Source organism: Eschscholzia californica, unplaced genomic scaffold, assembly GCF_041429995.1.
Source record: "Eschscholzia californica isolate CP2 unplaced genomic scaffold, dmEscCali1.0.p SCAF_3, whole genome shotgun sequence".
Taxonomy (NCBI): Eukaryota; Viridiplantae; Streptophyta; class Magnoliopsida; order Ranunculales; family Papaveraceae; genus Eschscholzia; species Eschscholzia californica.
This window is the reverse complement of record NW_028238420.1, coordinates 51,561,302-51,584,383: the sequence shown is the minus strand read 5'-3', so window position 1 is coordinate 51,584,383 and position 23,082 is coordinate 51,561,302. Positions and strand designations below refer to the sequence as shown.

The 23,082-nt window shown below is 34.9% G+C and overlaps 4 protein-coding genes across 4 annotated transcripts; all 4 read right to left on the bottom strand.

Annotated features, from left to right (window-relative positions):
• Positions 1-85: 85 nt before the first annotated feature.
• On the bottom strand, positions 86-3,229 carry LOC147551598 (ferredoxin--nitrite reductase, chloroplastic-like). Its single transcript, XM_086669356.1, has 4 exons — positions 2,546-3,229; positions 1,829-2,183; positions 1,110-1,398; positions 86-1,013 (listed from the first exon to the last, which is right to left on the bottom strand). Exons 1-4 carry the CDS (start codon positions 2,949-2,951, stop codon positions 273-275), a joined length of 1,791 nt encoding a protein of 596 aa, XP_086525482.1. The 5' UTR covers positions 2,952-3,229; the 3' UTR covers positions 86-272.
• A 3,038-nt stretch (positions 3,230-6,267) lies between these two features.
• Positions 6,268-8,847, bottom strand: LOC147551597 (cold-regulated protein 27-like). The gene is made up of 5 exons (XM_086672357.1): positions 8,577-8,847; positions 7,437-7,610; positions 7,030-7,312; positions 6,674-6,786; positions 6,268-6,581 (listed from the first exon to the last, which is right to left on the bottom strand). The coding sequence occupies exons 1-5, from the start codon at positions 8,628-8,630 to the stop codon at positions 6,489-6,491; spliced, it is 717 nt and encodes a 238-aa protein (XP_086528483.1). The 5' UTR covers positions 8,631-8,847; the 3' UTR covers positions 6,268-6,488.
• Positions 8,848-10,739: 1,892 nt separating this feature from the next.
• On the bottom strand, positions 10,740-14,036 carry LOC147551596 (uncharacterized). Its single transcript, XM_086668912.1, has 2 exons — positions 12,525-14,036; positions 10,740-12,296 (listed from the first exon to the last, which is right to left on the bottom strand). Exons 1-2 carry the CDS (start codon positions 13,625-13,627, stop codon positions 11,036-11,038), a joined length of 2,364 nt encoding a protein of 787 aa, XP_086525038.1. The 5' UTR covers positions 13,628-14,036; the 3' UTR covers positions 10,740-11,035.
• Positions 14,037-16,950: 2,914 nt separating this feature from the next.
• Positions 16,951-22,769, bottom strand: LOC147551595 (Protein kinase family protein). Its single transcript, XM_086668913.1, has 13 exons — positions 21,787-22,769; positions 21,521-21,695; positions 21,256-21,339; positions 20,847-21,088; positions 20,215-20,440; positions 19,984-20,063; positions 19,405-19,489; positions 19,173-19,304; positions 18,734-18,847; positions 18,411-18,458; positions 17,770-17,848; positions 17,354-17,407; positions 16,951-17,253 (listed from the first exon to the last, which is right to left on the bottom strand). The coding sequence occupies exons 1-13, from the start codon at positions 22,017-22,019 to the stop codon at positions 17,195-17,197; spliced, it is 1,611 nt and encodes a 536-aa protein (XP_086525039.1). The 5' UTR covers positions 22,020-22,769; the 3' UTR covers positions 16,951-17,194.
• Between the last annotated feature and the right edge of the window lie 313 nt (positions 22,770-23,082).

The following is a 23,082-nucleotide window of genomic DNA, read 5'->3' as shown; positions in this document are numbered from 1 at the left end:
TTGGACTTCATAAATTCTCCAATTCTCCATAACCTAGATCCCTAAATCTAGTATGTAACCTATTGATACAAAATGGAATCCTTAATGGTAGAACTGAAATCTCATTTGAACTTGAAAAACAATTATTTCTCTTAAAATCAAAATAAAAGTACATCTCTCTCACCCTCTCTTTAGAATTGCAGCAATACAACATACTCTACAAATAGGCGGGGAGAGAGCTCAAACCAGTTCTTGATGGTGGTCGAAGAACTAAACTGACCCAGAAATTAATCTCACTCTTCTTCTTCATCGATAACTCTAGAAACAGCACCAAAATGTTCTTTCAAGATATCAACAACCAATGGTACTAAATCCTTACAAGGAACTGCTTTCTTGTATATATCTCCTAAATGTGAATCACTTCCAATTCTCCCACCCAAGTAAACATCTGCTCCTTCACAGATTTTCCCATTCTCATCTCTAGTCATGCACCCCATGAACCCAATATCAGCAACTTGAACCTGCGCACAAGTATTCGGACACCCGGTCCAATGCATTCTCACGGCCCGGTTCACCGAAACTAACTTCTCTACTTCTTCTGTTACTTTCAGAGCCCGTGCTTTCGTTTCAATAATGGCTTGCCCACAGAACTGGTTACCAGTACAAGCAACCAATCCTTTCATTAGAATTGGTGGTTGAGGCAAAAATCTTTTCTTCAATAATGGCTCGTTGAGTAGTTTTTCGAGTTTTGAGTTCTCGATGTTGGGTATTATGATGTTTTGCTCGACTGTGAGACGGAGTTCACCGGATCCGTATTCGTCAGCTAGACGGGCAAGCTCGTCCATGTCATCAGCTTGAACACGGCCCACTGGCACATGTAGGCCTACATAACTTAAGCCTTCTTGTTTCTGTGGATTAACACCAAAAATGTCTCTCCTTTCCCATTGCTTGTTGACTAGTTCCTCATCGGATCCTCTCTCTAGTTCTTGATCCGGCATCCTCTTTTCAACCTCAGATCGGAATCCCTCTATTCCCTACATTTTCATATTTCACAATTTTGTTATATAAAAGCTCATAGATAGACAAAGTTCATCTTGTTTTAGCAAGAAAGAGAGAAAAAGACTACTCACAAGTTCATCAATTAACCACATCATTCTGGTTTTTTGCCTATTTCCTCTGGTACCAAGATCTCTATATGCCTCCAAAACAGCTTTACAAACTGGAACTACATCTTCTGCTGCAACCCAAGCATCAAGAGGTATTGCCTCTTCACATCGTTTCGGGCTAAAGAATCCACCAACCAGCAGATTGAATCCAAACCTTCCGTTTTTTATGGCCGGCATATAAGCAAGATCATTGATATGGGGGTGCTCGAAAAGATCATGAGTTCCTATCACACAAACGTTCCATTTCCTCGGCCTGCATATTTCGAAATCCATGAATGTTTTGTTAAGTGTGTGATCATCCAACTATAAACCAATTTGCAACAAGTTGAGCTGCCCTAGATATTATATTATTGGTCATGAGATTTCCTTATTGTCCATATCGGACTAGTCTCACACACCCCACCTCCTCACCTGTGGTGTCCTCTGAGCGTGGAGTATGTGTAGCCATTGGGGGCATATAACGTCTGAGCCTAGGTCTAATACCATGTTCATTTTGTTAACAAATCCACGATCTCATATGAGACTATCGGTACATATCTATCTATCAATCAAGCACGCAGTCACTAAGTTATGACAATCGCCCCTTAGTACCTTAAGCCACCGTTCGAACTAAGACGTTGAAAACTTTTTAACTATTATCTTCAAAAAGAAAGTATAAGCGGAAGTTGTAGATATACACTTACAGATTAGTAACGTCCGGATTTCCACGCGAATTTCCAGTGATATACTGGGACAGAAGGTTAGTATATGGTCTAGTATCCACGATCTCATATGGGTCTATACCTGCAAGAGGATTCCCAACAGCATTTCTCACATTGTCCATACCAGTTTGTATACTAGTAAGCCCAACTTTTTCAAGTCCTTCGATTATTTCAGGTACATCGGGTAAAACGACACCACGAATTTGCCAGTTTTGTCTAGTTGTTACATCTCCACATCCGTCTTTTCCGTACTTCTTTATAACACTTGCTAGATAACGAGTTTGAGCACTCGTTGTTACTCCATTCGGTAACTTTAGTCTCATCATAAATCTTCCATCTATATAAACCAAATTCCGAGAAATTAATATTCTTGATCCATCATAACTTTATGAATTTTCCACTATAGAGAAATATTCTTATTAATTAATTTTTTTATGATTTATTAAAAAAAAAGTCTCCTTTGGGAATCTTTTGATATGCGGTCCAAATCCAAAGTCAAAAGAAATAAAATAAGTAAGCAAATGAAATCGATGGTTGTCTAGAAATCAATCAAAATCATCCCTTTTACATCCTTGAGATACGTATAAACTAGATAATAAATGATCTAAAAAGAAAGATGATTCTATTTTCTAGATCAAGTTTAATGGAGTTTGAACCGTAAAACATCAAATGAAATTTAAAGAATTAAGAAAAACTTACACTGATGTTTTCTGCGATGGAAGAGACCAAGCCATTTAAGACGAACATCAATATCATCTTTACTAAGTTTAGATTTTTCAATTTCATCAAGAGGGATCTGAGAAAGTTGTTTAATTTCAGATTCCATGAATAATTTCATGGGTTCTTTTAAAATCTTCAATTTCTCTGATGGATTAATACCATCTCTAAACTTTTCTTTCAATACCCAATATCCATCTTTCTCTTCAACCCTAGGTTCTAACCTAGATCCATCTACCTCCACCGCCACTGATGATGATGAAGAAGAAGAAGAAGAGGGTTTTATTACTTGAGAAAGTATTATCCTGTTAGTACTATTACTACTAGTTCGACGATTGGATTGGATCTGGGTTGGTGCCATAAATCTTAAAGATGATGATGAAGCCATTTTCAATAAGAAAATTGACCTTATGGCGGTGGTGGTGGTGGTGGTGGTGGTGGTGGAGGAGGAGTAATGGGTTGATTGAAGTTTGTGTCCTTTTTGTAGTGTGATGAATTGGTCTCTTGGGTATAACTAAAAGTCACCTTTCTTGTTTCTTCTTCTTCCTTCTTCTATTTGACAAGGCTTTATATTTTATTGATAAAACAAGTGAAATCTGTAACAATCTTGTAGACATGTTTGAACAACAAAAATAAAATCATCTACTCATGTGATTCTATGTCCTTGGTAATAATTATAACTATACAGTTTAATTAATATTGGTTAAGTGGGATTTAGCCCCTAATTTACTAACTCGTCCATTTGGCCTAAATTCAACGTTGGACAGAGTTGGATGTTGTGGGGAAACACAAAATTTTTCGAGGCTTTCAAAATTCTGAGATGGAAAATTCTTTTATTTCGCAACCCACCACCACTTCTCCTCCTCACATCCGCTAGGATCGCTGACGATCCTTCAAAAGAAATGAAGCAGATCATCTTTTTCCACCTCCTCCCACCACCGCTACCACGATTTACCTGTCATCCCTCTCTGTCCACTTACCAGTTACTTCTCCTCCTTCTCTACTCATCTTTCTCCGTTTTTATGGTCTCATTTTCCTGAGCATGACTACGACACAATTTCACTGAAAAATCTTTATGTCAGAACATGAGTACTGGCAAATGGATCCTCCCCTTAAGCCAAGAGAGAGCAGTGGTGGCAGCGGCCCACCTTCCCTTGAGCAAAAGAGAAGAAAAGGCGGTGTGAGGGAAACAAAACTTGACAAAATGGGAGTCGTCACTTTAAAATTAGACATACGATATTACTTCAAAATAAAATGATAGAATTAAGATTAACCATGTGAGACAAATTGTGGAGTGTCAACGGCCACTGAAAGTAAAGAAAATGAAAAATTTCATGGGTAAAATATAAAACCAAATTAATCAATTAATTAATTATAATTAATAAGATGATGAAAAGAAAGAGAGTGCCCCCAATGAAAAGGAAAGGTCATCCGGTCTATTCAAACACCACTTGCACGGTAACCCGTTTTGGTTTGTCATCGAATTTAATACTACTAAGAGCATCTCCAATGCAAGACTCAATCTTAAAATCTTAAGTGCCACTTAGGACTTTAGAGTTTTTTTTGAGAAAAAACCTCTCCAATGCAAAACTCAATTGAGATCTTAAGTTGATGTGGAAGCATTAAGTTTTAAGATGTCTCAACTAGAAACTCTATTTTTGAGATCTCTTTTGAGAGTCTTAAGTATCCTAGTCATCAAATTTAATTTTTTAACCAATAGAAAGCTTTTCTTTCTCAACCACTTTTTCCTATTAAATGTATGTATGACATGTGTATCTATTAGAGTTTTTTAGAGTGTTGCATTGGAGAAGGACTTGAATTAGAGACACTCAAGTTAGCCACATAGGAAAGAGAATCTCAATTGAGACTCAACACATAAGCTAAATAGAATTTTTTTTTTAAGTTTTGCATTGGAGATGCTCTAAGTACTATTTTTTAGTGTCATACTTCCTCTAATAAATTGGAAGAAACAAATAAACAAATTTGAAGAAAAGCAATGAATTTTGTACTACTTAAATTATTGTGATGAAACTATGATCTTTAATTGTCAATAGAATACAAAGATATTTTCTAGGGTAACTTACTTTTCTTTGGATTTTCCTTGAAGTATAAAAGTGATGTTATAGTAAAATGTCAACTTTTGACCAAAAAATAAATTTTCAACTAACTAAGAAATGTATATTTATAAAAATATATACACATATTTATAGGTATAGAATGTTTTCGAGAAGGATGATAGTAGCTAGGTTATCTAAGAAAATTTGGAGAGAGAGAGAGAGAGAGAGAGAAACAAAAAGGGGAGGGTGTTGTGGTGAAAAATGAGGTGGAATGTTTTGAGGTGATTGAGGTTTGTGAGTTGGAAGGGTCGTTATCGTTAAGACAAGGAGTCCTTTCGTGTAATCCAAAAGGGAAGGAAATTGGTAGACGTTTCTATAATCCCCGAACTTCTATAGGCGCCCTATATAATGACTATAGGCGCCGTCTTTGAATTAGTAGGCGCCTAGGAGGTGGTGATAGTACATCATATAACCGTTAGTATTACTAGTATTTATCTTGGGTTTTTTAGTGCATGACCCCCAATTATTTAGCTATATTAGGGGGACACCCCTAAAAACATTTTCATTTAGGCGTTAACCCCCAAAACTCATTTTCCCGTCAAGTAACCGTTATGTGAGGGCGCGTGCGAGTCACATGCTTGATCTCAGACCAAAATACCCCCGTCCTAATTTTTAGTATATGGCCCCCATTTATTTAGCTATATTAGGACTACACCCCAACCAAAATACCACTTGGAGCTTCACAACCACCTATTTCTCAAGTATCTTCTTCCTCTCAACCATCAACTTTACAACATGTAGTATCTTCTTCTCCTTTTGGAATAAGTGATTCTTTCATTATTAAAATTTTCACTACAAAATCCAGATTTTTCTTCAGTTCATGGATCTGCTGAATCTAAGCAAATGGGTTCTGGTTTCAATCTAGGGTTCACTTCAATTTCTTGTTCTTGTTCTTCTTTATTGTCAACTTGGACTCTGTTTTTTACTTTGAATCTTGGTTAGTTGTTGAAGGAGAATCTGAAAACAGATTTAACGTGGATGAATGGACAAAGTATTTTGGTCGGGGGTGTAGTCCTAATATAGTTAAATAAATTGTGGTCATATACTAAAAATTAGGAGGGGGTATTTTGGTCAGAGATCGAGCATGTGACTCGCACACCCCTCACATAACGGCTATTTGACGGGAAAATAGACTTTGGGGGTTAACGCCTAAACGAAAATGTTTTTAGGGGTGTCCCCCTAATATAGCTAAATAAATGAGGGTCATGCACTAAAAACCCCCATATAAAACTTCCCATACACAAATATCCCCTTCCCAACGGAAAAAAGAAAAAAAAAACCCAAACAAGACATCACTTCCTTTGCACTTGCATCCTCCACAATGAGGATAACTCAAGTAAACAACACCTCATCTAATCTCTCTCTCTCTCTCTCTCTCTCTCTCTCTCTCTATATATATATATGCAATGTACATGTAAATATGTAATGAACAAAAATTCGAAGTTTACAGAGAGGTTGGTCCGTGCGTCTACATACTTAAACTCTGAGTTGCGAGTTGGAAGGGGCTAGGTTCAGCCCAACCCTCGAACCCTTCCCTCTTGCGAGGGTGTAAATGTACAAAGACTTAATGGCTAACCACTACAGTTGTTGCCAAAACAAGAAAATTAAGTTTAACATTCATGTAAAAGCAATCTTCTCCTTTAAACATGTCACTTAAGTCTTTCCATTCATTCAGAGTCTGTTATCTAAACTAGGTACCTGTACAAATACAGATCTTCTTTCACCCCATTTCCGATCGAACTCTCTCATCTTTCAGATTCCAATATCACCCCGCCATTCACCTATCTCCTGCCCTTTCTTAGATGTTATTACCAATCTGAAATAACCTCGGATTCTGTCTCTGGAGAAGAGTACTTCTCATTAAGATCTGGTGTTCTAAAATACTTCCCCATTGGCACAACCTGAAATAAGTGTGGTGATCTTGAGTTTAGAGGTTACAATATATCACAAGAAGCTTAGGGTTTTTAAATGTGAGTAAAACTGTATGTTTTACCTGATCTTTCGTTGAATCTTCAGTACTCTCAGTTTTCATTCTTTTGGTTCTATGGAAACTACTTAACTGCTTCCTTTCATAATCTCCATTGTCAAAATTCTGATCTGACACCTCTATATCATCATATGAAACCGAAGAAAAATTAGAAATCCACTTGAAGAAAATAAGAACAAAACTGCAAATAATTAAGCAGCACCTCCTATATCATCTGAGGATAGTCCCACAAGGACAGAATAGAAGTCTCACGACCAAGAATGCAATATTTAGGGTATTTTATTGGATGTCCACGCACTTAATAGTTCATATTAATATAATCATGTGGATTCTTCAATAAGCAAAATAAAAAAAATTGATACCTATTACGCTTTCAACAGGATCTCGATGAAAGATTTGGATAAGCGAAGAACGCTTTGAAATTGTCATTGACTTCTTTTGCCCTCTCCAATCGACCGCCCGACCACAAGGTGCAAAATTTTGTTTCAGGCTGGGTGATATAACTTCTTGATGTTTTCCCCCCGAAGTGAAATGTTGGATCCACATATTCTCCGGATGCGAATGTTTTTCATCTGCAATACCGAACCGAGGTTGAGCTCTTTCTAAGTTCAGCTTTTTCCAACTTCCACCTTGAAGAATCTTGAACTAGAGAAACAAAACCGAAAGGAAAATAATATAAATTTCCTAAAAGGCAACAAACTCGTCTTCGGTCATGATACTATTTTACTAGTGATTTTATAACTTTAGCATATCGAATGAAACTCTATACCTGACCGGAGGAGGTACATGTGCTTTCATTAGATTGACTTGACGTGTTCGAGTCGACTTTATTCCTTCCTCTGGCGTTATATAATTGTCTGACAAATGTTTCTTCCATAGATCGTAGATACAATCTGTGCTTCTCATTTGTCCATTCTCTTGATGGGTTATCCACCTTAATGCCCTAAAATTTTGAAATACATTCACGAGGTGGAGGCGAGTTAGGTTAGAAGGAAACATAGTCTTGTAGGCAATAAACTACAGTAAGTAAGAATAATTGAAAGGAACTACCTTTCAAATTAAACGCGACGTTAAACATAAGAAACATATTGACATGCCACAAAATTTTCCTTATAGAAGGATATTAATGTATTGATAGGAAGATTAAGATATCTCATCATTAGGGCATTTCTCATTAATGAAGATTAAACCGTAAATCGAACCCCAAAATCTCACAAAATTTCCTGAAAAGAATGCTAAAATGACAAAATGAAATCAATAGGCGTGATTTCATGCCCCAAGTTTGGTGCACAAAATGGGATTGGCTTATCGGCTATCGCTTTAAGGGGAAGTTACGAATTGCTTGAGTGGGAGTAGAGGTTGGAGTTAGGGTTGGCTTTGCTACAAAGTTAGGATAGTCATCGTCATCAACTATCTCATAACATACTATAGTAAACAAGTTGCATAAACACTTATTTTGAGAAGAACTCAACAATTTTAGAGTTAACTCATCAAAAAATTTAATATATGCACTAAATTCACTAATCAAAAGGATTAAATGAAACCCTAAAACAAAAGAATCACTCCAAAAATTAAAAAAAAAAATGTTTATGGAAATTCACTAAAAACCTGCATAATAAAAACATATTTAGAGAGTATCAATCTTCTTACATAACAAGATTAAGCAACTCAAATCAATTAAACTTACACAAAAAGGAACTACACATATTAGGGAATCAATTTAATTAGCTAGACTTCTCATAATCAGCCATTTTTAAACCCTAATTTACAAAAAATCAAATCAAGTCATCAAATCCGCAACCAAAAACAACCCTAGAAAAAACCCAGACTTAATCTTCCACAAAAAGAAAAACCCAGTATTTAATTATCATAGAATCGAAGAAAAATCCAAAAAAAGAGGGATCTTTACCGAGTTCAAAATCTCTCCATTTTCGACCAAATTTTCACGGGTGAGTCCTGACATGATAAAATACTCAGACTCTTCTGAATCAGGTTTCTTCGATCTGAAGAAGAAGAAGAAGGTTAGGAGGGTAGTGGTTGGATTGATTATTTGGTAAAGATTTCAATCCATTTATATGAAAGACAAAAGCATTATTTGGAAGGATTGAGAGGAGGAGGAGGAGTTTGTGGGTTTTATCTTTTCTAGAGAGAGAGAGAAAGAGAGAAGAAAAGTGAGGAGAAGTATCTTGTCGTGTCGTGTCGTGTCCATAAATATCGTTCCACATGGCTTTCACTTTTCTACGTGTCAGTACTATTCGCTGGATGCCAACTCAGCATAAAAAATATCTGACGGACAAAGATATTTTTGTGGAAATATCTATCGTGTACAATTTTTCACGTGGCTTCTTTTTATCCTTACTTGTACAGATATTTTGTTGTTCACCGCTACTTATTTCTTTAACTACTTCCACTTTTCATTTTTTGGGATATTTTTTATAAAATAATGTTTTCTTTTTTGTTGAAAGATATAAAAATGTTAGTTTGAAGCCCTTTTTTTTTCTTTTTCTTTTTTTCTGTTGAAAGTTTAAAGCCCTTATTAATGTGATATGAGCTGTTTTAGAGGAAAGTTGTTTGTTGCACATTTGGTTGCGTAACATGTTGAGAGTGTTGACATAAACTTCAAAATTTTACCGGTCTCTTTCATGTTATTGAGTTTTAGGTCTCGTTATTAATTCTCTTGTTTTCTCTCCAGACTTTTCTCTCTCCCAATTTTCATTAGTTTTTTTTATTTTCTCCTAGTTTCTCTTCAATCTCCACAAATTTTTTTAAAAAATAAATTTTAATTCAATTGCTCCTAAACTTAAGGGGTTCTATTGCTTAAAAAGAGAGATTTTTTTTTTAAAAATCCATGGAATCTATATAATAAAACAGGTGTAACCCGGGTTTTTGCCAATCTGGATTTGGTTCGTCGGGCTCAAAGCAGAGACCCAGCCAGAATCCAGGAAGGAACCTGGGTCAACCTAACTCGTTTTCTGGTACTGGTCGGGTCGTCCCTGACCCAACCCGACCTTTTAGACACCACTAAAGAATTCTAAGTTTCTTTATACGTAAGAGACCACCACAAATGTATTAGACATAAAATAATGCTCTAAAAATTGTTCGGCATTTCAAAATGTTCAAGGCATAATCAAATGTCCAAGATATACATTCCTTCCAGAACATAAATTCAGGTTACTCAAAAGGGTTATTTACAACATAATCTTGTAGTTTTCTCGTGAAAACATAATATATTATTCAAGATTTTTTTTCCCGCAATTAGCTTACCGTCCAAAAAGACCCCCTTAATAAGACTTTACTCCCAAAAAATTGGGCGCATGTCCTTTCATCAATTTTTGAGTATGTTTTTTTGCCTTTCGGAACTGTACTTGTACGTACACAACACAACTTACTTTCTTTTTCTGAAGGAAATGACACATCACACTAAAATGTTGTCCCATCCAAGAAGGAAATCTTCTTTAACATATTCTATTTTTCTTAAACAAAATTAGCAATTGCAGGTAAAGTAGGTTGAAAAGAAACCTATCGTCGACTCTAAACATAGATATTCAAATTACTAGTATATATCCTTAGTTCATATCCAGTCAAATGAATATCATAAACGATAAACAACAGGTCAATAAGACAAACCGCTTCCAACGACCGTTGAGTGAAAAGATGTGATGGTTCATACATCTGAAATCAGATTTGAGCAATTAGTTGCTCTAAATTGAAGAGGTATAGGGAACGAACACAGTGGCACATCGATTCCCAAATCGGCCCCCATTCCAACATATATATCTCTTCATTTACGACATCTGATTCATTAAATATAGGAACTTTTGGTTAATTCACAAAGAACTGCATAAACAATCTTTACTGCAGCTATACCTTCTAGTGAATAATGATCAAAGTAAAATGAGTTAACATGATAATAGAGTTTCAATCGAAAGAAAGAACAAACCCTAGTATTTTTAGTATGGTTAGATAATCATTGACAACCAAGGATCTCATTCCACAAAGGTTGGATACTTTTTGTGCAAAAGGAATAAACACCAAATGCAGGAAAATCACATACATGCACAAATGAATCTGAGAGTGAAAAGAAAATGTAAAATTGATAACAATTTAAGCTGTCAAATCTTTTCCCATTGCACAAAAAAAAAGAAACAAAGAAATGTCTCCAACAAATAATTGCAGTCAAGATCTTCAGATACAAGTTGCCACCATAAAAGTGAGAAAGAATATATTTCATAACACCATTTTCGAATCTCAACCTAGGTGATTGATGTTTAAGTATCAGCATTATTCAATAGTGAAAACATTCTTTCTTTTTTTTGAATTCTCAGCGTGCCTCGAACCCTTCACCTCTAAGGTGGAAGATCAAATCTCTTACCAGTCTAGCCAAGGGTTGTTGGCAGTGACAGCATTTTCTACTCCATGTTCAGATAATTTATCAAGCCAATTGAGCTCTTGAACTGTGTTCTTGGACCAACTAGGTTCGATCCAACTAGTATATAATTGTTCTTCACAGTCAGTAAAATCCTGAGCAGAATGTTGACCCCCAACAGAGTGATACATACCTGTATCAAGGGAGAAATATATAATCTTTTCGTCGTGAAATCGGGAGAAGTATATTCTGTTCGCCATGGAAATATCCGGAGCTATTACTGACAAACATGAGGTCCTGCTAATGAACAACATATTTTTTTGTAAACTTTCAACTTCAACCCAAACCTTCTCCTCTTTCCAATCCAGTCTGAAAACTCGAACCCACTTCCCTGAATAACCAACAAAAACAGATAGAAGCTTTCCTTCGCACTCCACCAAGTAACACTGATAAATAGAATTATACGGTCTTTGAAACTTTCCAAGTAATTTCCAAGAATAGTTTTCGAGAAAATAGACTCCCAACATTCCATTACAATCTAAGTAATACAAGTTCCCGTCGTAGAAAACTGGATTACTAATATTTGGCAAAAACTCCATTTTCAACGTAGCATTATTAGGAACAATATCCTGGTGCCAAGCAGCATCTCCTCGTGAAATGGTTAAAACATGAACAAACATTGTAGTCCATACACGAACTAGAGTGAGAGCACACACTTTACAGTCAGAAGACGTAGGTAAGGACGAGAATGATCCTCCAGCAACCGTATCCTTGCGTACAGACTCCGGTAAGTCTGGAAGTTGGATAATAGCTCTTGTGAAAGGATTGAAGAAGAAAAAGGAGTTTTCTCCTCTAGACATTAATAACCAACCACCTTTTGAGAACCTTATTGTAGAATCTAACAACTCCGGAACGTTCATGAGATACCTTTGGTTATTAAACATCGGATCTATAAAGTTATAGATGGTATCGTTGTTTCTAGAAAAAACCAGCCATGGAGGTAGAGCGTCATGTAAGATATCTGTAGAAGACGTTCCCGATTTCACTAAAGGAATCGCCAATCGATTTTCTTTAGAAACTGCACGGAAATGTAAGTAATCTGCTGCATGGAGATAATTAGCAATTAGGAGTAGGACATTTTCATCAAGCATAGCCCAAGCTCCTGTCTGTTTTCTGTTGGTTTCTTCAGCCTTGGTCCCTATAACCAAATCTTCACCCTTATCGTTGCCTACCATATGTACTTCTCTTCTTCTCTCAGCAACCCTACAAAAATTTATTTTTCCTGATCAAAAATACCCAATAATGTAACAGAACATACATGACTAGTTTAATATCAACCAATTAGACAATACAAGTTGTTTCCAATGCTTCAAAATCCTATTACGATTAACTAAATCAAACAATATTAGTTCACGTCATAAACATTAAACAAACATATCACTTATTAAACAATGCATAAACCAAAGTCGAACTCAATATCACCCAACGTACCTGAAATTTGTAGGCATTGACATCCAATACGGACAAAACCAAGGCGATGTTAGATTCGAGCACGATAAACAAACTGAAATTCTTTGACATTCTGGCTCAAATTTGTACAATATATTATGAGGAGATTGAGTGTAATAGATACAACCGCTTGTTAGACCCAACTCTATAGCTGAACAAGAAGCTGTAGTCCGTTCGCTCAAAAACAATACATGATCACCCAAATTGTGAACTAGTTCCCACTCCATCGCGTAGAAATTCATCTTAAAGACTTTAAAATCAAGAATCTCCGTCGAATCATATTTTTTAAAATATTTCATAATCATAAAGATTTCATTACTAGATTCTACAAAGTCTCTGAGGCAATAAACGGCACTAAATAGTCTTATTCCTAATGTTGAATCTTCGCTGTTAATACTTACGTCAAACAACATCATAAAGAAACTTTCACCACCACTACTACCACCATCATCATCATCATCAAGATCAAAAAATTTCACCACGACAAGGTGAAGATATTCGTCATCAAAATGATAGGGTATGTGTAGCTTACCTTCAATACATATTATAGACGAACGTTGACTGTTTAGAATCATTTCATCCTCGAAAGGGAGCTCCTCGAATCTCCATTTTGTGTCTTTTCCGGGGCGACAAAACATAAGATTCTTAGTTTTATTTAAGATTAAATAAACCATGGAATCAGAATTAGTTGGAGGTGAGGATAATACAAAACCATAAACTCCATGATAATCACTCCCTTTAACCCATTTAAGCAAATTGGGTAACTCAATTGTTTCTAAAGACTCTGGATTCCATAAAAAACAATCCCCAAATTTCCAATTTGAGAAATGATAACTTGGGTCTGTGATTAGTATAATCAACCAACCTTGATGAGAATTAGATTGCCAATAACAAGTTTTACTCAACTCTGGTATGGACTTAAAGTAAACTTTGTTATGGGGTTCACATAGATTAATGAAATTTTGATCTTTTCTACCTTTACCAACAGGGAAGACAAGCCAAGGTGCCGCCTTTGGAGGTGGTGGCCGACGACGTAACTTCCTCTTTCCTTCTTCTGCTACTGGTCGGAGTAATCTTCCCTCCATTGATCAGAGAGAGATGGGTAATTGTAGAACAGAGTATTAGTGAATCAATACAAGGAAGAAGAAGAAGAGTAATCTTATTAATATAAGAACATAAGAGAAGGGTTTGAGAATCTCTTAGGATTTGATTTTTATGATTTATTAGATTTCCTTGTCCATGATTAAAAAGGAGAAATTGTGATGTAGTCATATCTGGTAATGTGATCATTTGGATTCTGAATTTAATAACTTCCCTAATCGATGAAACCCTAATCCTTCCTTCCTGAATCACCCAAATCTTCAATGTTGGTTTACGAACTTATTTACTAAATGTTTTTGAAACTTTTGATAGATTTTTAAATTCTAGAGTTTTAAAGTCATAGAACCCTAAAGTTCCACAACTCCCAAAACCTTTGGTTAGAATGTGTATTTCAAATATAAGTTGATCAAATCAAGGGGTAAGATTGAAACAATATTAGGACCAAAAGTTAAAAAGTCTCTTGTGTACTCGTGGTCTTCATGTTGATCTTCACCACCACTACCATTACCGAACAACAATGTATTGTCTGAATTACTTGCATACACAATCGTCACGTTTATTTTGGCATAAGTTTTATAAAGACTTCAAATTTTAAAGCTAGTGAACGAAGTATATTTGTACAACATACACAAAAACTAAAACATTACACGAGAACCATATATAAAACAAACATAAGTGAAGCTCTATTCTCTACATCTCATCATCACTTCATACTAGGAAGTGAACTTGATTTTGAAAGAAATAATAGCGGTATAGAGAGATTCTTAGAGTTTGAGATTGAATTCTTAAATTGCAACTTTTGTTCTTCGGTGAGAGAGAGTGGGAGAAGGAAGAGAGGAGGACATAGAGAGATTCATGAAGTTTGAGATTGAATTTTTCAACTACAACTTTTGTTCTTCGGTGAGAGGGAGTCCTAGAAGGAAGAGGACGACAAAGAGAGATTCCTAGAGTTTGAGATTGGATTCTTCAACAACAACTTTTGTTCTTTGGTGAGAGAAAGTACGAGAAGGAAGAGGTCCATAGATAGAGAGAGTGGGATATGAATAAGATATCCTTAGATCTACGACTCATTTGGATGACCTGGGACTAACGACAATCGAATCCTACAACGGGTTACACATAGAAAGCGTCGACTCGATCGGAAGATATGACTAGAGGGAATGGTGCATAAGGCGCAGATTAGATCCGGTCAAAGGATGCCCACAAAGGTCGGCTAGTAGCCACACCCAGATAGCTAGTGGTCTGGTCCAGGAGTCAATTGCTAGTGTCTCAAGTAGAGAACTACGCTAAGCTTGGAGTTAGATCTTCAACAAAAAGGCGTCACTCGGTTTAGTTGGAAGGAAAAGGTGTGACTTTTGATTCAACTAGTTCTTTAGTATGTTTGTGTATGGGATTCCAGAGTATCTGATGTTTGATGTCAGACGTCTGCAATTCCTGTCTGCAATTCCTTTTATAGCATTAGGATACGAGAAATCCCAACAACTATGCCATCAGAGAATGCAACACAGTTGCACGCACCTTAGCTACGTTTTCTTTTCAAGCATAAAATTACAGTCTTGATGGTTTATTACTCAGATTGAATGTATAACTGCCTCTATCGAAAAAGATCGACTAGATTGAAACAAGTTTCTAACAAATTTGCCATAAACTTTAAAAGTCACAAGAGTCGTAATAATTATGACAGCTAATGTATTTATTCAATTACGACGTATCTTCTAATGATTGGGTCAGACGTGGTAATACGACATAGTACAAAATTAAATCACAAGAGAACGATATTTAGGGGGGGGTAGTGGATAGGGATTTAGGAGGACATTCGTGGACAAAATGTCTCGTAGACATTTCGAGACATTTTAAGACATTTCGAGACATTTGTCTGTAGACAAAAGGTCTTTATAGACATTTTAAGACATTTGATATATGGACAAAAAGTCTTTATGGACATTTCAAGACATTTGGTTTATAGACAAAATGTTTTGGAGACATTTCAACATATTGAATCCATGGACAAAATGTGTAGTGGATATTATTATTATTATTATTATTATTATTATTATTATTATTATTATTATTATTATTATCTCATCATGGATGACAATTGGTAGGCATTTATTATTTTAGTATTGTCATTATTGTCTAACCACAAAATAATATATTTGTACTCATATTTTAAAAATATATTTTTCGAGTTTTGTGGACGTCTGTGGATATCTGAGGACATTTATGGACAATTAGTGGACATTTATTTATTTAATTTTATCATTATCGTTAAATCATATGAAATAAAAATAATTGTACCATTATTTCGAAAATATATTTTTCGACTTTGGTAGCCATCCGTAGATATCTGTGAACATTGATGGACAATTGGTAAATATGTATTATTTTATATAGTATACTAATATATATATATATATATATATATATAATAATAATATAATATAGTAATATGATAATAATATCATTATTACTATAATATAATATAATAATATAATAATATAATAATATAATAATATAATAACATATAATAAGATAATAATAATATAACATAGTAATATAATAAGATAATATTATAAAATATAATAATAATAACAATAATACAATAATAATAATACAATAATATAGTAATATAAGAAAATAATGTAATAATAATAGGATAATAATAATATAATATAGTAATATGATAATAATATCATTATTACTATAATATAATAATAATAATAATATAATATAGTAATAATATAATATAATAATAATACAATAGTATAGTAACATATAATAAGATAATAATAATATAGTATAATAATATAATAATAAGATAATATTATAATAATATAATAATAGTATAATATAGTAATGGCAATAATATCATTATTACTATAATAAAGTATTATAATAATTAATATTTTTATATGTTATTTATTATAAATTATTTAATCTAATTTGATAATAATTATTATTTTTATATTTCTTAATGAAATGTCCGCAAGTGTCTTCCATATTTTGAAAGACATTTTCTCTCCAAAAGCTCTCCAAATTTACACTAAAATGTCCTCACATGTCTCCAAAACCAATTTGTCTTGAAATGTCCGTAATTTCGTGTCTCTAACGAATACCACAGACATTTCAGGACATTTGAAATGTCTCAAACGAATAACACGGACATTTAGAGACATTTTGAGACATTTTAAATGTCCCCAACCAATAACACAGACATTTGGGGACATTTAAAATGTCCCCAACCAATAACATAGGATTTGGAGGGACATGGCAATGTCCCTCCAAATCCCCAACCACTACCCCCCCCTTAATTTCATCAATTAGAATGTTAATCAAAATCACTAATTAAATCTTACATTTAGATTCTCACACAGATACTGCCTAAAATAAAACTTACACATTGAATGTTGGGAAAGTAATGGTGCTCAAGATCAAAGATCAACTTCCTTCTTTGCTTTTTCAAGAATTTTATTCCTTTTATTATGAAACAATTGCTTTGCAGATCACATATAAGAAAACTTCAAAACCATTTCTACTGAAGGAAACAAGATTCAACTAGACTGTGTTCGGCTACTATCTGGATTTACAGTTTCTTTAATGCCAACTTCGCCTGCACAATAGAAAAAGGAACACAGGGTAGTAAATATCAATATGAAGTTAAGTAAAATGTTTGAAAAAAAAAATGACTCGGAATAAGTCGAATCACATACCGAACAAAGAAACGAGAGATGGTGTCTTCGAAGAACCCTTTGATCTGATTGTACCTGCAATCCTCGAGAAAGGATTTGTATCAGTGTTCTATTATAAACAATAGGTAAAACAGTTGTGAAACCGTCTATGACAGCTTACAAAACGATAGGAAGAAAACAATGGGGAGACCAATGTTCGAATCTTACATTTTCCAAAAAAATAAATAGATGTGACAGTTTCCATTGTTATCGGAAAACATATATTTTCTGTTATAAGAGTGTCGTTTTAAACAAAAATTACTGGGTAAAACACGAAAAGGTAGATTAGTAGTGGTGAATAAGAAAAGCAAAATTATTGAGAAATGCTGACAAACTACTACCGTTGTAGTAAAACCTAAAGTGTATCGGAAAGACAGCAAAATCTAAACTCTACTAACCTGAAGTTCCAAGAGATTTTAGCACATCTGATTTCTTGTAAGTATAACCAATGAAATTCGCATCGGTTGAGGTCAACATCTGCAATTCAGGAACAAATTAAACGTAGTTATATGAATATTTCATGTCTAATCTCCATAGAAGTTAAAGAGTATCGGATTATCGAGTATCGGATTATCGAGTATCGGATTATCGAAGTATATTTCTGTTCAGATTAAGACAAAATGAACTAACAATGGGTCAACTAAGAAATATGTTTTGTAGTATATATTTTGAAGTTAGGTCTATCTAAATCATGGTCTGGTGTTCTAAAGGAAGATAGATATAATTTTGTGGATCTGCTATAAGCATATAGCAAACAGTTAGAAGAAAATAATCAAGTTCACTTAGTTTGGGACTTTGCCACAGCAATCTAGATAGTGGTTGTTTTTCTTCCAAGATGGATCTTAAATCCGACTCAAGGTCTAAATTGACTTGAGTCAGATTTCAGAATGTATGTCTTCATCTGATCTGTGACGTCTGACTCGCCTGAATGGCTAATTTGGTTTGTCATGAGGTCCATTTGAGTTGGACGAGTCAGATTCAGACAATACGAAATTTTCAAACAAAAGTTAATCATGAAAAGAGAATTGAGCCTTTTTACCTTACGCCAGGGTCCCACTCTCGGCAATCCTGATGTTGGATCGTCTACCTATTAAAGGAATCACAATGTGAAGAAAATCATCTTTATTGTAACAACATACAAGGAAAGATTACATGTATAGACGGGAAAATTCATGCTAATCATACAAGTCGACAAATGAGTCTCTCGTACTCAAGTTTATATATAGCATAAGTATGCATGATTTGTTGTATATCATACATAACATCTAAAACACTAGATGACTTGTAACAATATAGTAGAAGGAACATATTATTGAATTGACTAAAAGCAAATCATGCAGATGCCTATATTTTAGAACTTACGTCCTCAAACTTCTCAAAATTTTGAGTGTCCAATTCTCCATTGACAACAGGCTTGTAAGCGGCTTCCATCTCGTACAGCTTGTCCCACTCCACACCTTCAAACCATGGATGTGCCTAATATTCAAGCGGAAAGATTTGACGTCAATTGATAAAAGAAAAGGATAGAGATTCATCAAGAGGATGTTCTGTAATTAAGACAGCCTTCTAGCTTCTTGGTGAATAGCAATATTGGTAAGAGAAGTAAAGGTGGTAGGATGATTATCTCATGAGATACAACGACATAGAAATTCATATCGTGAGAGTATGAGACAAATATCAAGCCTCACGCCACCAATAATCAAACTATCAGATGACGGACATGAATGACATATCAATATCTATATGGCTCTCTTCAATTGTTATTTAGAATTGCATTTTACTTTATCAAACAGAAAATTACCTTTATCTCTTCCACTCCTCTTGTCCCCACCCTTGTTTCGACATCGCATAGCAAGTGACAGATTAGATCCTTAGCATTAGCAGATATCTTTGGCTCCTCGGGGAATTTCAAGCATGTTCTCCAGTTAATTATCTGATTCCCAGCAAGAGCATTTATTTGTTTGCCATCTTTTGTCAAAATACAAAAATGCATGAAACTGTTGAAACACAAAAGAAGTTCCTATAATAGTTACCTTGCGGCAGGTCATTCTTGGGTCCTCAGAACAAAAAGGAGGGTAACCTATAAGCATCTCGTACATGATTGCCCCCAAAGACCACCTAAATTGCACCAAATATCAACATAGTTAAGGAAGTAAGGGAAGACATGAAGAGGACTACACTATTAGATCCCATGCTTATTTTTCATAAAAAAATATTGGTACAACTAAAATATTGTTTTGCGGAGACAAAGAATCAAAACATTGATTCTAACAAAACAGGCTTTAGCAATATAGGTAGAGGTAATGAAGGAACAGACCAAATGCGAGTAGGGTTTTTCATATAGTACTTCGATGGTATCTATGGTCCTCTTAAGTTTACTAATCTTCCCTAATTGGTTATAAGATAATCAGATAATACACCAAAAAGGAAGGACCTTGGCTCGATATACAAGACTACAAACCCCGTAAAAACAAGGTATCTATTCGCAACTCAAAAGAACAAGAAAATCACATACACCTTAAGCTTAAAGTACTCCACAAAGTGAGTAACAAAATCACGATTTGTTAACAGAGCAATAAATGGAAGTGCACAAAGTTTTAGATTTGACTCACCAATCACACTCCATCCCATAGCCTTTCTTTAATAGTACTTCAGGTGCCATATAATCAAGAGTCCCTACAGTTGAGTAAGCCTGCAAAGAAGTATCTCAATCTTGTATATCAAAGGAGCCTCGACATTCATGTAAAAGCATTTAATCTGTCCATCCCATGCTGATGGTGACACTGTATTCACTAACTAAGGAAAAAAAAAGGTGAATCCTAACGCAGAGCGGTATATATTACCAATACACGACGATTTCGTTTCCATTTTAGTAACTGATCTTTAGGCATTGACCAAGGAGAGTCAGAACTTCCATCCACATTACTTGTACTTGATTCTTGAATGGCGAAATCATCGTTTTCCAACAAAACTGATGAATAGTTATAATCGAGAGGCTTACACAATCCAAAGTCAGAGAGTTTTACATGACCATTTTTGTCCAACAATAGGTTATCTGGCTTTATATCCCTGCAAAAGAGCACCAGAAATGTACTTGGTTGTGAGATGGTTAATCAGAAGAACTCCGAAACTGAACAAATGAAACTAATGATCTCAGCTGAAGTTTAAAAAGATGTTCATATTAACGCAGTAGCACCTTTCGTCAACTTCTGTAGAGAAATAGATATTTCGAGGACCGGTTCTTCCTAAGCCATTTAGGTGATCATTACCTCGAAATTCGAATATGGTTTCATGTTTATATATGTTGTTAGCTAGTGAGATTAAGTTTGCAAAATAAGGTAGAACATTGATTAATCCTCTATTTTGCTACTTCTTGATTGTAACCTTTGACAGGACTAAAAGCACTTCAGAAATCCCGAACAGTCGGTATTGGATATCAGTTCACCATTGTAAAAGATAAGAGGCGGCATTTTACCTATGGACATAGTTATGCTGGTGTATGGAACTAATAGCCAGAATGCTCTCTGCCATGTAAAATCTTGAAACATCTTCAGAAAGAATATCCTCTCTCATCAAAAGAGTCATGAAGTCACCACCGGGTAAGTACTCCATAATAAGGTATAAGAACTCAGAATCTTGAAATGAATAAAAGAGTTTTACAACACAACGACTATCAACCTCGGCGAGCAAATTCCTCTCAGATCTAACATGCTCAACCTGAAATATTAGGAAAATAGAAGGTCAACGAAAAAACGAATTTAACCTCCAATAGAGCTGTATTAGTTTGTAAATGGAAAATATATTGACCCGAATGACAACTGAACTGAACTCATTTAAGAATCCTGTGAGTGGCATTATATCCTGAGGGATAGAGAAGTATTCACCTGCCCGCGACTAAGCATTTCCGATTTCTTCAACTTCTTCATAGCAAAAACTTGTCCTGTGGCTTTAGCCCGGCAAAGTCTCACCTGATTTGTTAACAATAAAGCATAAGACTAATATCACGGAACGGCGATCTAAAATTTCCAGCCACAAACTAATCATCATTGAATGACATTATCAACTTCTACTGAGAAATCTAAATTTTCCTTATAAAAAAGAGGATATATAGCTAAGTATGGTAATTTAACTACTATGAATCTCACATACCTCACCAAATGCACCTTTCCCAATCAATATCAATAGCTCAAAGTCATCAATTCCAACTTTATGTCTTTGCAATCTCATTAATTCTGTTTCTTTTCTCTCCAAATTCCTTAGCATTTCTTGTTCTTCCTCATTTGAAATTTGAGCTTCTTGTGCCTTCTTCTGAAGTGCTTGACGTCTTAAAAGGAGATCATCAAATCAAATCACACATTTAGAATTGAAATTCATCAAGAAGCAAAGAAATGAAATAGAGAAGTTGAAAAACTCACCTTTCTTTTCGATCATTAAGTCGTTGTAAATAGTTCTTGTAATGATTCTCAATAATTTGTTTAGCAGCAGCAGCTTTTTGTCTAGTAAAAGGAGAAGAAACAGCAACATCAGAACCAACAATCGAAGAAGAATCAACAACTCCGAAATGTCCATCACCACCACCATTACGATCTTCTTTCATCTTCAAAGTACCAAGTTTAGCTCCACCAGTATCACCACCAGCACCTTCCATTTTTTTAACCTAATTAAATTTCTCCAAACCAGATCTAATAGTAATAGCTAGGGTTGTTTGTTTCTTAATTTTGTTTAGTAGTAATGAAGAAAAGGATCAAAAGAGAGAAGGAGTAAATGAGAAGGAGTAAATGAATCGGGAATCTGACGATTTATAACTTTCCAGCCTATCAAAATCAAACAACTAATAGATGATTTGAATACAAAACAAGTAGATCTACCTGTCTCTTTCAGTTTTCTCTCTCTCTCTCTAAAACAAAAAAACAATAGAAGAAGAAGAAGATCTATCTAGGTTTAGGTCTAGCTGGGAAAAGATTAATAAAAATAGTTGAGAGAGAGAGAAAGTAACTAGTAGTAGTAGTAGGAGTGAGAGAGGATTTGTTGTTGTAATTTTATGAAGAGGTATTACTGTTTGGGGGAAAAGAAAGAATTGAGTGATACTGACGCCATAGTTTTTCTGGCATTGACTGGAACCAGATAGATAGATAGATAGAGAGATAAAAGAAGAATTTTTTATACTTGGGAGTTTTTACAGTAAAATTAAAAAGGGTTAAAGAAGAAGATAATTGTTTCAGATTCACCACCACATTTGAGAGTTGTCGGCGGAGATCCATCACTATGTTACGAATTGCGATGAACAAATAATCATCACTTCTCCTACTACTACTATTAAACAAATCCACCACCATTTCCTCTCTCTCTCTCTCTTTTTCTTTCTCTTTCTCTCTCTCTCTATCTGATCTGTTTCTTTGAGTTAAATTTTGGTGGCACAGTGTACTTGTATGGGGACCCTCAATTGTCTAAAGGGCCACCTCAAAATTCAGGGCAGTGACTAGGGGTAGTAGATTGGGACTTTCGGAGACGTTTATAAACGAAATGTCACGTTGACATTTCAAGACACTTCGAGTGATTTATTATAGACAAAATGTCTTAATAGACATTTTCAAGACATTGAGTTTGTAGACAAAATGTCTTAAAGACATCTCAAGACATTTGATCCATGGACAAAATATCATGGAGACTTTTCAAGATCTCGAATCGATTGACAAAATGTGTAATGCATA